This window comes from Carya illinoinensis, chromosome 16, assembly GCF_018687715.1.
Source record: "Carya illinoinensis cultivar Pawnee chromosome 16, C.illinoinensisPawnee_v1, whole genome shotgun sequence".
NCBI classification, from domain to species: domain Eukaryota; kingdom Viridiplantae; phylum Streptophyta; class Magnoliopsida; order Fagales; family Juglandaceae; genus Carya; species Carya illinoinensis.
In genome coordinates this window covers 4,107,389-4,120,378 of record NC_056767.1, presented here as the reverse complement: position 1 = coordinate 4,120,378, position 12,990 = coordinate 4,107,389, and the positions used below count along the sequence as shown (strand labels likewise).

The window sequence follows — 12,990 nt, the reverse complement described above, 5'->3', positions numbered from 1 at the left end:
ATAATAATTAGATAAAAAAATTAAAAATTAAAAATTAAAAAGTGTTTAAGTTTATGGTGTTTAGATATTGAGATAGGATAAGATGAATTGAGATGATATTTTTATCCAAATTAGTTCTAAAGAAAAATAGAGTAATATTATATATAGTAATGGAGTGTGTAAATGCCGCACAATCGTTTTAAAAAATAGTAAGGTCCACGATTAAAAAGTTAGTTTTTTTAATATGGGTCTCATATTAATTTATTTTTTTCGAAGAGACAATGCAATACTTGCATAACTACGACTCCAAATATCATTTCTCAAAAAAATATAGTAGATATGCAATTCTTTCAAATGACTCCCAACTCTTCCCTTATTCACAATTTTCGTGCTAGTGCAAGAGTTTAGGTAAAGTTAGGCTAATATATCACTTTTTGACTTTTAACTATCTATTCAAAATTTGAATTTTATATTGGATTAGTCGTCTCACTCTATAATATTATTTTATTTTATTTTTATCTACTTCTTAATGCAATATATCTTCTCATTTGTTATCAATTACTTTTTTTTTTTTTTTTATAACATTTTCATGATTTCCAGCAATCTATACATGAAAATACATAAACCAGTCCAGCAATCTAAATACATGAAAATATGTACAAAATCAACTAAATTGATGCTCATGTCTACCAACCTATAAATAAAAATATGTAATAATTATGTCTTACATATATGTAATAATACTGTAGATAAAGTCTATCTTCACTATTATTATATGTCTACTCCAATACATGTGCTAGATGATCAGAGGGCTATATAATGCCAATGCTCTAGGTACGTAGAGGGAGGACCCTCCAATATTTCTCTCGTTTTGTCAACTTCAATGTTGTAAGATGCTGGTCAATTTTCTAGCTTTCTATCTTCTTTATATTATAATTATCATCTTTACTTAATTCACGGCCACACACATGAAGTCGATCTATTCAAGTTGGGGATCTTAGGTCTCTTTCAACTCTAAAAGCTAGTTCAAGTGGTTAGAGTTTTCCTCACACTTATACTATCAGCTCATTCTACAACTGATATAGGTAGGACAAGTGCCCCAACAATTCATGTCATGTTGAGCTCATGTCCGTCGTCATTGTCTAGCACTTCCCTAATCCTATATATCTAGCTACTTCATTTCCCTCCCACTCTTTCAATCCCACCACAACCGGTCTTCGATCATCAACTTTCGGCTTGTACTGAGCTAGTATATGTGCATGTGCATGGCCCTCAAGAATCGCCATCGAACGCGTACGTACGTCAGTCATTTTGGCAACCTTTTGCTTTGATATATCGCTTGGGTCCTCTGCATTAATGCAGTACTACCGCTTTTCCGTTGTGTCTTTATACAAGTCCTTTATCGAAAGACTCGCACTCATATAGTCTTCAAAGCCATATATCTTTATAATATTAACCATTTCTTGTTTTTAGTCAAGCAAATATATATGGCTGGGACCATGCATTATTGGCATTATTTTTCATTTTTCACTCTATTTTTTTTTCCTTCCTTGTGTATGAATGATTCATGTTTTACTTAGAATATTTGTTGAGATTCGCTAACTTTCTCATAATTTGTATCATGCATGCGTGATGATGATCGTTAAGTCTTAATAAGCCAATGATATTGATTGGTCAATACATGCATATAGAATAAAAAAAAAAAAAATTAGGTCTAAGTTAGTGGACCAACATAATGTATAATTATTAATTAATTAGCTCCAATGATTTCTCAAAGGAATGGAAACAGGAATGTACGTGGTGTTAGAAATAAGTTCTGTGGACGGTTGTGAGCAGCCATGATACATTAACCATTCTCAAATGTTTTTATTTGAATGTATATAGAATCTGGGTATAAAATAATATCTAATTAGGTTGGTATATTGATAGAATTAAATATTATAGAATTCATCTGTTTTATCCATTTATCTTCTAATAATGAAAATATTCGAAATAAATAATTATATAGAGAGAACTTTGATTCTCAACCATGAGAATTGTTTGAGAAAGATAATCAAAATGTGAACCATTGGATGGTCCTTAAGGTTACCAATTGACACAATATATTGCCACCATAATGTTTGTTCATTTGTTGTCTTTCTTCCCCTCCCACCCTCCCTCCCTTTCATTCCTTTTCTTTTGTTGAATAGATAAGTTGAAATTTACTTAACATGATTACGAGTCATTTGATTTATGTACCAATATCTTGTCATTTTCAATCGCACTTAGACAATATTAGGACTTCTATCCGTCCTTAATGGACAGATAGCACCCGCACCTGTCCCTAGATCCCACCTGGGAGGGGTGGTAGTTTCTGGCCCCACCCCCATCCCCACCTTCACCTCCTTCAAGACCCCATTCGACCGATTATTTGTAGCACATCCATTCCTCGAACTACAGATGGACAAGAAGAAGAAGAAGAAGAGGAGAAGATAGACAAAGGAGGAGTAGGACTAGAGAAGAAGATGGCATCATGGCATCTAGGACTTGGGGAGGAGAAGAAAGTGACTTAGGTTAAGGTTTTTTTTTTTTAATAATTAATTAATTAATTAATTTAATACACATATATATATACACACACGTGTATGTATGTAATCAAGCGGATAGAACACAAGTGGGCTAAAGTCCTATCCCTGCTCGTTTGTATTTACTTTTTGAGGAAATCCGTTGGCTCGTATGAACTGCATGATAGAAGTGCATATGAACTGTTGATTAATAAGGTCTGTATGAACATGTGCATGAATGCATCTGAATTGTCATCGTATATAAATAATTTCCATGTGATCAGTAGGCTATTGGCTCAGCAGAAGTATGCTGTCCGACGTCAAAATCACCTTTGTAAAGTATCAACTATCAATCACACAGTCACACTCGTACTTCAGACGTCCATTCTTATCATCTTAGCCATTAGCATAACATATATATCCATTCTTTCACGTATTATTATAAATATATATATAAAAAAATTATATAAAATAAATTTATAAATTGATATAATTTTATAAAATTTATTAGATTTATTATTTAATAAAAATAATTTTATAATCTGATATATTATATTAAGTTAAATTAATTTGTGAGTTTATTTTTATATAATTAATTAAAATATTTTTCATAATTTTATTTGCTAATTTATTTACTTTCGAAAGGATCATTTCATAATGGTCTATAGAATATTGAATTAAATATGAGAGTTTTGTTATATACGAGTAAAGTCGCGTACTAATTTGTGTACTAATACTGATTCATTCATATTCAAAATCTAAATTAGCACTGTTTTAAATAAAATCTATTTTTTGACCAATCAAATTAGATTAGTATACATATTAGTATGTAATTGTACTTACAATTAGATTTTTTCTAAATATGATCTGTAAGTGCTTTGCCATGTCAGCAAAAATAATTCCAACTAAAAGTTAACTAATTAATTGAGTGACATTTTATGAATCCCATCGTGAATTTATATAAGAAACAATGAAAACTTTAAATTGTTAGGAAAGTGAGTTAAAAATGAAAGGTTTGGCAAAAAGCCATTGAAAAAGAAGGAATGAATTGATTTCTATATGTTCTAAAAAAGAAATTAAAAATAAATTATTTTAAAATTTATACCTTTTTATAATGAATAATGCTATATATAAGATTCGAGTTTGCAAATTCTGAGTACTTCTTGTAGAGACCACCAACAAAAAATAAAATTTTTATGTGAATCTTAAATTTATTCATTTTAAATAAAAAAATACGTGAAACTTGCTATAGAAATAATTTCTCTTTACAATAAGCAAAATTTGTCACAATGGAGCATTTGTATTAAAATATTAGGAATAATGTTATATACAGTCGTTGAGTGCATAAGTATTATGTAATTATTATGAAAAAGAATAAAATTTAGTATTAAAAAATTAATTTTTTTATATAAATCAAATATTTATTTATTTAAAAAATAATAATTATATAATATTTATGTATTCACAGTTATAATTATCATTTCTCAAATATTAGTAGCCACTGAATTTTTTATATTAATCAATTCAAAAGGGTCCATTACGAGTTTTGATTGGCATCAGCCACTGTAGCGGTGTGCAATTTTGCACACCGTACGTGGCAAATGTTTTTTTTTTTTTATTATGCGAAACGCACCGTTCGTTACATCAACGCAATCTGAAATACCCATTTCGAATTGAAACCCCCCCCGCGTTGAAATCGAGCCCGCGTAGAATACAGTCCCCGCCCGCGTCGAACGTCATCTCCCCACTCCCACCGGCGACGCCGTCTGCCGTCCAACCATTTTCGCCGGTTGAAAGCATCTGGCGACGTCGTCTGTTTGCAGCCGTGACGCCATTTTCACCGTCGCTCAGCTCAGCACCCGCGACAGCGCCACCCAACCTGAAGCTCACCAGCGCCGAAGAACGAAAATAAAACTGTTTACCCGGCCAGCTGCGAAACAACGAGAGGTAACTCCCGGATGTATTTTTAAGCTCTGTCCGTATTATATATTACTGGGTTGCGTTTGAAAATGTTCAGAATGCATTTTAGGGTTGTATCTGGCACTTAAAATGAAAGAAAGAAAGGAAAAAAAATGTGGTTTGTTGCAGAAGGTGAATTTATTGTAGTTCAGCATTAATATTTGAGTGAAGAAGGCTAAAAAATATATTTTATCGGTTTTGAAGTTCCCTGCATTAACTGTTGTTCTGCTTGTATGGTTTTATTGTTGATGATCCATCTGTTTTCTAGTTCACACAGAAATGCGTGATCATTTTAGTTATTTTATCAGCCTTTTCATGAAGTATGAAAAGGGGTAGTTAGTGTTTTATGACTTATGTTTGAAAAGTTTTTTTTCAAGGACTAAGTATTCCCATTTAGTGGTGAATTTTTATTTTGAAGAGAAAAAGATTGTACTTCCAGTTGTCTCATTTTAGTAGGAACGTAAGAAAAATAAGGCAATTTCAGATTTATCGATCGAGCCGGATCACGAGCCGCATGAAATAAAATAGTTTTGATAGGGACCAAGCATTATAGTGGTGTGCAAAACTCCTACGTGGCATTCGTTTTTATTTAATTATTTTTTATAATACATTGAAACGCACCAATTTTACATAATAAAAGTTGGACATTTGAAACTTTTATTTAATTTTTATTAATGGTTATCAATTATGATTTGTTAAATGTTTGTTTTTCTTCATAGATTTTTGTGATGGGGGAAGAAGATGAAATGACACCCAGGCCATCGACTTCAACTTCGCAGTCGTTAATGACGCCTCAAAATACATGTTCAAATGACTACCAAGTGAGTGTGCAACTTGATGCCTTTTATTGTCTTTAAAAAAGTGTGTTTGACGTGCTCATTATTCTAATTATTTGCATTATTTCAGCAAAATCCTGAATTTAGAGTGTCCCACCCTCCGCCTCCGAGTAATCCGGATAACTTTACTCAAGAATTTTCTCCCTCTACAGAATTTCAAGAAAATGTTGGAAGTACATTTTCTGATGCGGCTGATGGTAGTACACATAATTTTGCTTTGCTTTGACTTTAATGATGCTAATATTGATGTGATGCTAATCCATCGCTATGTTTCCATGTTTAGAAATGTTATTTGATTTAGATGAAGATTTAGAGGGTAACACTGTTAGCCCAGATGGTGATGCCCGGGTTGAAGCACCAAGATCCGGTATGGAATTTCCTAGTGAGAATGAGCTGACGGCGTACTATAAACAATATGCCAAGCAAGAGGGATTTGGTGTAAGGACACAGAGGACTAAAAAAGATGATGATGGGAGGCCCGTTTATGTTACTATTGGATGTGCCCGTGGGGGAAAATACCAACCTAAGAACATTAATCCCTCGAAGCCACGTGCAACAACTAAGACGGATTGTAAAGCCAAGGTCAATGCGACATTGAACAAGAATGAAAAATGGGTTATCACCACAGTTGAACATGTGCACAACCACATTACTATCAGCCCAAAGAAATCAAGACTGTTGCGATCTCACAAACGTCTAGATGAATACAGTCAACGGATTCTCGACCTCAATGATAGAGCAGGTATTCGGTTGAATAAGAATTATTTCTCTCTTGTCGTTGATGCTGGGGGTTTTGAGAATTTAGATTTTCAAGAGAGAGATTGTCGTAATTTCATTGATAAGGCGAGACATTTAAGATTGGGTAAAGGAGGTGGAGATGCCCTTTATGCATACTTCCAGAGAATGAGAATGCAGAATGATGGGTTTGTTTCTGCCATGGATGTGGATGATGACGGAAGGTTACGGAATGTATTTTGGGCTGATGCACGGAGTCGATCGGCGTATGAGTATTTTGGGGACGTTGTGACCTTTGATACGACGTACCTAACAAACCGGTACGGAATGCCTTTCGCTCCATTTGTTGGGGTTAACCATCATGGGCAATCGATACTACTAGGGGCAGGGTTGTTGTCAAGCGAGGACACGCATTCATTTGTTTGGTTGTTCCGCACGTGGTTGGATTGCATGAATGGTCGAGCGCCGAAAGCCATTATAACCGACCAAGACCGGGCAATGAAGAATGCCATTGAGATTGTATTTCCGGGAACCCGCCATAGGTATTGTCTTTGGCATATAATGCGCAAACTTCCAGAGAAGTTAGGATCTCACTCTCATTTCTCTACAGGGTTGAAGACCTTTATTCAGGCTGCATTGTATGATTCACAGACATGCTCGAAATTTGAGAAGAGGTGGTGCCACCTTCTAGATATGTATGATCTCAGAGATAATAATTGGTTGAAGTCCTTATTTGAGGAAAGGACGTTTTGGGTTCCGGTTTATTTGAAGGATGTTTTTTGGGCGGGCATGAGCACGACACAACGGTCAGAAAGCATGAATGCTTTTTTTGACGGATATGTCCATTCCGGTACAACATTGAAGGAATTCGTGGACCAGTTTGATAATGCTTTAAGGAAGAAGGTGGAGCTAGAGACAACGGCTGACTTCAATTCCAGTAACCAAACGATCCCCTGCGTCTCCCCTTTTAACTTCGAGAAGCAGTTTCAGAGCTTATACACAAATGCAAAGTTTAAAGAGTTCCAAAAAGAGCTGATGGGCCTAATGTGTTGTAATTGCACATTGGTGTGCAAACAGGGGTGCATTTCAACCTTTGATATCTTGGATGAAATCTCTATTAATGACTGCAACAAAATAGTCCACTACACACTTTATTTTAACGAAAAGGAGTGTGAGTTGAAGTGCACGTGTGCATTGTTTGAGATGAGGGGAATTTTATGTAGGCATGCACTTAAAGTTTTTCAGCTGTCCCGAATTAATGTGGTGCCAGATAGATATGTCTTGGATCGGTGGAGGAAGGATGAGAAGAGGACATACACATTGATCAAAAGTAGTTATGATGACTTGCGGTCCAGTGGAGATGCACGAAGGTATGAGATGGTGGTTAAAAGATGCATGAAACTAGCAACTAAGATTTCACGAAGTGATGAGCGTGTCAATGCATTCCTACGTGTTGTCGATGACTTTGATTCAAGATGTGATGATGCAACGGTTGGGTCGAGATCAGAATCAACGCATGTTGGTTCAAACGTACATGCGGATAAGGGTAAGAAGATATTAAGCCCTCACGTGGTTCGAGGGAAAGGGAGACCCCCAAGTAAGAGAAAGGTTCCGGCTGTGGAGAAGGTGGCAAGAAAGAGAAAGGTAGTACACTTTCACATTTCTGCATTTACTGTTTTTATGGTCATCTTTCTCTAATTTTCTGGCTTTATTTGTTTCTTAACTTAGGCTTGCAGAAAGATATTGGAAGATGCAATGCCATTGGGTGATTCCCCGGGCCCTCAACAACCTCCATTTGATGATGGGCAAGGTGTTGGGACACAACAGAGCAATGTCACACAATCTATGCCACCGGAGATTTCGAGAGGTCTTAAGATATTGGTTAATTGTGTCTTTGAATATATTTTTATCAACTAAAGATTGATAACATAATGTAACAGTTGTTTACATTATAGTTGTTTTATTTCAGATGTGCCGCCATAGTTGCTGTTTTTGTGTCTATTGGATAATGGTCGTTGCTGTTTTTGTGTCTATTGGATCATGGTCGTTGCTGTTTTTGTGTCTATTGTTTTTGTGTCATGGTGTAGAAAAGATTGTCGATGTGAAGTCATTTGTTGAGTGATTGGTTGAGTGATTGGGTAATACACTCATCGGTATTTGTTTGGTCGTTTTTTATTTTCCCACTTTGTGAAAATGCCAAACATGATGGGTTTTTTGTGGAGTGCAACGACATATTTTTTGATCCTCCGGAAGAGGTGTGGTGATCTCCTTTGAATATGCCGAGATAGTCGAGAAGCAGCTGGTTTTTGGTAGCATAATGAATAAGGTTGGTTTTATGTGACTTGATGATGGGCAACATAAAAAGGTTTGGTTTCTTTCCATTCACATTCCATAATTTATTGTCTTTCATGTAAGAGTGAAATAGGGTAAGCACCAAGTACCGGTATCGAGGCTAGTTAGGATTTTGATTAATGATGTTTAATTGAGTTTTATTGATTCTGTCCACAGGTAGCAATGAATGCATTTGAAGGTATGAGATTTTGCACTTGTGGATTGTCTGCATCGGTGAAGTCAGATTTTTGTGGCATGTTACGAGTGCTTTCCTTGGTCGGACAAACATCCCTATTTTTCCCTATTATTATTGCTATTTTTAGGTCCTAGCCTAACCATTTTATTTTCCTACCATGGCTTTTGTTTGTGTTTCTAATTAGTTACAGGGTTGGGAAGTTCCAATAATGGGAACTGTATGGATGAACATCATGGTACCAGAAACACGTCGGTTTAGAAGAAAATGTATTTGTCTCAGGAAAGGTATTCGAGAGCTCGGTATTTGTTTCCATAATTGGCTGAAATGTTTCTGGTAATTGTAGCCCAAAATTTATTCACCACTAGTGTGGAGTATAACTATCCGTAGTCATATTACCTTTGATACGAATACAGTTGAAGGATGTCTATTGACCTGCTACAATGATAAATTTGACAAAATATTATGGTTTCAGTTTAGCTACTTTCAGTCAGGTTCAAATGTAATAATTTTCAAGGGGAATTTGGTGCTCTTGTTAGATTTATTTCAATATATATCTGCAGTTAAAGTTAGGTTGTCATGGATTAGGTGAATTCGTGCAACGGCTGAATTTCCATTTTGTGTCTTTAGACTAAGCACGCTGTATTAAAGGAGTTTCCTATTAGAGAAACCTTAATGCATCCTATTGGAATGGAAGGAAAAAAAAAATTAAAATCCCCACATTTATATCAACTCTCTGTCTCTTTAGGTGACATACACTTAAAACTTTATTACCTACTTAATAGGAAGGGTAATTGGTCAATTGGATAGTGACAGGGGTGCATGAATTTATTTTTTTAAGATTGGCAAGTTACAACTGTGCAGAATATTCAATGTTATTTTCTGCATTTATTTTGTTCCCAAGCCTAACGGATTGTGATTTGCATTAAACAGGAAAAAATAGGTACAACAATTCGGTTTGTGGCATGCACTCAAAACATATCACTTCCAGCGACCTACAGACAACGGCTGCTTATGCAGGCAATTGTACTAGCCGACATTGTATTCATTCTCTATTAAGAATTTTATAATTAACTAGTGTTACGTAAATTCCTTTTGTACGGTTGTTGTCATGGAAAGAGAAGAAATTCCAGTAGCTGGAATTAAGTGGAAACTGCAACAGCCATTTAATGGGCAGTGATTGTGAATATTCGGTTTCTATATGAATGGAGAAGTCGTTGTATGCAAGTTAAGATATTGGGTTTCTTCAGCTACTCGGTTTCTTAGGATAAGGGTAGTAGAAACCTTAATGCTTTTTCAAGTGACTATTTTGAGCATCATGAAAGAGAAACATTTTGGGTATGCCAACGTCAGGACCATGATTCCCTTTATGTATGAAACCTGTTTTTCGACATCTCCTCCAATTAATGTTTCTCCAATTCAGTTTTATACAAGGATTGATACCAACCTAAATGCATGAATGAATGCTAGAAAAGTACATAAATTGTCACACTTGGAACTTCATTGAAGCACATGATAAATTTTCACAACCTAGAAATCCCCTTTTTGTACATCATAACCAAAACATAGGGAGTACGATTACATTAGAACCAATTCAAAATGATGTACTCCATACAACGTGTCTTTGAATACATACAAGGCATTATCCAAACCAAGCAAATAGTATTACAATTGTGAGAGCCCAATACAAACACAATAATTTCCTTCGTTTTTTTTCAAGTGTTCTCTCTCTCTCTCTTACTTTGTCTTCCCTTAAACGAACTTCGCACTCTCGAAGCAGCACGTCATCCCACATCTTCCAAACTTTATTTTCTCTGTTACGAATATTCTGATCTAGCAAATAAAATATATCTGTCCAGACGAAGAATTCACACCTCACATCTCCCTGCACACTTGACGAACTCCCAATTAACGTAAAAATCCACAACCCCCAAGCATAATTCGATAATGAGAATATGACAAAATACATAATTGCTTTACCATATCATACTTTGGGCAGGCATAAAATCTCCTTCCAGGATTAGACTTAGTGTGGGATGTCTTAACTGATGTTTTCAAGCCACACCAACAAGTTGGTGATTCCACCCAATCATCATTAGATAAACATGATGATTGGGATGATGCCATGCGTGATTCTGAATAATGTAGCAGCACGTCAACGATATATATGTGTCATTTACAGCATTGAATACATAGCGATAGAGCCTACTGATCGGAATGTAAATAATAGAACCACAAATTTAAATACATAGTAAAATCCTTATCACGTGTGCATAAAAATGGTAGACAACTGCATGTGAGAAAAATGTATTTCTTTCCAAATATTGTCCAGAATTTTTCCCCCTATGATTTTCAATAGCATTATTTCTTTCCAACTAATAGGTATTCATTTTCAACGAAAATGTTTGAAGATTGACAAACTTGCCTCTTTCCTTATACAGTAAGGGAATACATTGTAATCCCTAATCACGCCTCAATGATTATAATCATAGAAATATAATCATGCACAAGTTATGAACTGATCACCATACCCCTAGCCATACCATTAACAAATTTCAACTCCTTCCAACAGTGAGTCAACTCTGGAAAATTCTATCATAGAAATTTATTCTCATTTCAACTGAATTACCTTGGACTAATTACAGGTCAATTTACATGCATGACTTTCATAGACTCGGTTACACAACATATTTTTTATGCAATCAAAACTCTTACTTTGAATTTTCACTACTCAGCCTACATGACACCATAACTTAAGTGAGATTGAAATTAACGAGTATGACTACGTGATGGAAGCTTACATCAAATGTTTATCTAATTGAACCAGCACACACTTTAAAGCTGAAAACTCCATAACATGCAAAATCCACATAACACAAAAAATCTCACGAAGATTGAATGGGAGTCAATACCTTCGTCCGTGGCTGCAGATCTCCCACCAGAAATTACACTTTTCAATCACCACAATTTTAGGGCGAAACAGACATGGCAACGCGAGGGTGTGGGTGGGTTTACGAATGGGCGTCTCGGGGAGGGAGGGAAGAGGGAGGCGGAGATGGGTCTCGGGGAGGGGGGGAAGAGGGTCCCGGGAGATGGGTCTCGGGGTGGGGGGAGATGGGTCGCGGGGGGAAGAGGGAGGGGGAGATGGGTCTCGGGGTGGGGGGAGATGGGTCGCGGTGGAAGGGGTCGGGGTGGGGGGAAATCGTCGTCGGGAAGGGGAGGAGACGGAGATCTCGGGGGGAAGAGGGAGGTGGAAGGGTCTCGGGGTGGGGAGTTTTGATTGGCAAGTCGTCGTCAGGAAGGGGAGGAGACGGAGACAGTTTTTCAAAATTTGAAATGAAGTGAAATTTACTCGATCGACCAGCAGGGATACAAAAGTAAAATCACCCTATGCCACGTGGGGTGTGCTTCGGCTTCAACAAAACAGGGGCTGACGAGAAGCATTTTCGTTCCAGAAAAGGACATTAATTAGGCTTTGGCATGCATAACCTTTTGTTCAGAAACTTCAAAATGATGAACCGAAATCTGTCTAAGTGAATTGAACATGAGCAAATTTTTCTGCTGCCATTGTTGACTATAATCTTCACGCATGTGTGCGGCACTAGTACTAAGATATGTTCTTAATTAGCCGCTCTCAAACATCGTCCTATAGACATGGCGGCCGGATTTAGATTTAGAAATTTATAGATGAAATAGAATGGTTTTAGATAAAATATAAAAATTAGTAAAATAGAATTAGAATATTATTTTTTAATATTATTATTATTTTGAAATTTAAAAATTAAATTGAAATTTAAAAAAATTAAATTATTTATTATATTTTATGTAAAAATTTTAAAAAATTATAATAATAATATGAGAGAAGTTAAGATGAGATAAAACACTTTCTGAATCTAAACATAACCTAAGATTATGATGTTGATAATGGTGCTGGGACAAATTAGTTTGGTTTTCTGCACTGAGATGGATTTTTCCAATGCTATTGATCAAACTATTAATTTTAGCCATTCCATTATCATATATTGCCTTCTGTTTTACATAAATCAATTTATTTTTTCATATTTATATATATGAGTAATATTATATACAGTCTTATATATGATGTGCAATTCTGAGCAATTCATTTGAAAAAAATAGTCTATCATTAAAAAATTTATTTTTTTATTATATGGGTGCCAAATTTACTCATTTTTTAAAACAAAAAATAGTACACGAAACTTATATATCTAAGATTGTAAATATCATATGCACATTATTAACTGTGCAGTCGTTTTGAAAAAGAGTAGAGTGTAACAGCCCGCTAAAAATTCAATTGTGAAATTTCTATTAATTTTAGGAACCTCGTGAAAACCTCATAAGTTTTCACGAATCCATTAATCGTATAGGTTTTTGTCTAACTATATAGTTAGTGTTA

General features: G+C 35.4%; 1 protein-coding gene and 1 long non-coding RNA gene across 6 annotated transcripts; one reads left to right on the top strand and one right to left on the bottom strand.

The window, feature by feature from the left end:
* The first annotated feature begins 4,069 nt into the window (after window positions 1–4,069).
* LOC122298667 (protein FAR1-RELATED SEQUENCE 5-like) lies at window positions 4,070–9,803 on the top strand. Of its 4 annotated transcripts, none has more exons than XM_043108525.1 (8): window positions 4,070–4,469; window positions 5,201–5,302; window positions 5,388–5,514; window positions 5,601–7,696; window positions 7,781–8,417; window positions 8,561–8,659; window positions 8,770–8,863; window positions 9,510–9,803. In XM_043108525.1, the coding sequence occupies exons 2-5, from the start codon at window positions 5,210–5,212 to the stop codon at window positions 7,967–7,969; spliced, it is 2,505 nt and encodes an 834-aa protein (XP_042964459.1). In that variant the 5' UTR covers window positions 4,070–4,469; window positions 5,201–5,209; the 3' UTR covers window positions 7,970–8,417; window positions 8,561–8,659; window positions 8,770–8,863; window positions 9,510–9,803. The 4 variants fall into 4 exon arrangements, with proteins under 4 accessions (XP_042964459.1, XP_042964461.1, XP_042964458.1 ...); XM_043108527.1 differs by having other exon boundaries at window positions 8,764–8,863; XM_043108524.1 differs by having other exon boundaries at window positions 7,781–8,659.
* A 256-nt stretch (window positions 9,804–10,059) lies between these two features.
* On the bottom strand, window positions 10,060–11,659 carry LOC122299716. Of its 2 annotated transcripts, XR_006239738.1 has the most exons (3): window positions 11,489–11,659; window positions 10,557–10,711; window positions 10,060–10,461 (listed from the first exon to the last, which is right to left on the bottom strand). It is a non-coding gene; the product is annotated as an uncharacterized LOC122299716 (long non-coding RNA). The 2 variants fall into 2 exon arrangements; XR_006239737.1 differs by having other exon boundaries at window positions 10,557–11,659.
* Window positions 11,660–12,990: the final 1,331 nt, after the last annotated feature.

Coding starts and splice junctions, on each gene's coding strand:
- LOC122298667 (XM_043108525.1), top strand. CDS start 5,210: ATGGGGGAAGAAGATGAAATGACACCCAGGCCATCGACTTCAACTTCG. Junction 5,515..5,600: donor ATTTTCTGATGCGGCTGATG/GTAGTACACATA, acceptor TTCCATGTTTAG/AAATGTTATTTGATTTAGAT. Junction 7,697..7,780: donor AGGTGGCAAGAAAGAGAAAG/GTAGTACACTTT, acceptor TTCTTAACTTAG/GCTTGCAGAAAGATATTGGA.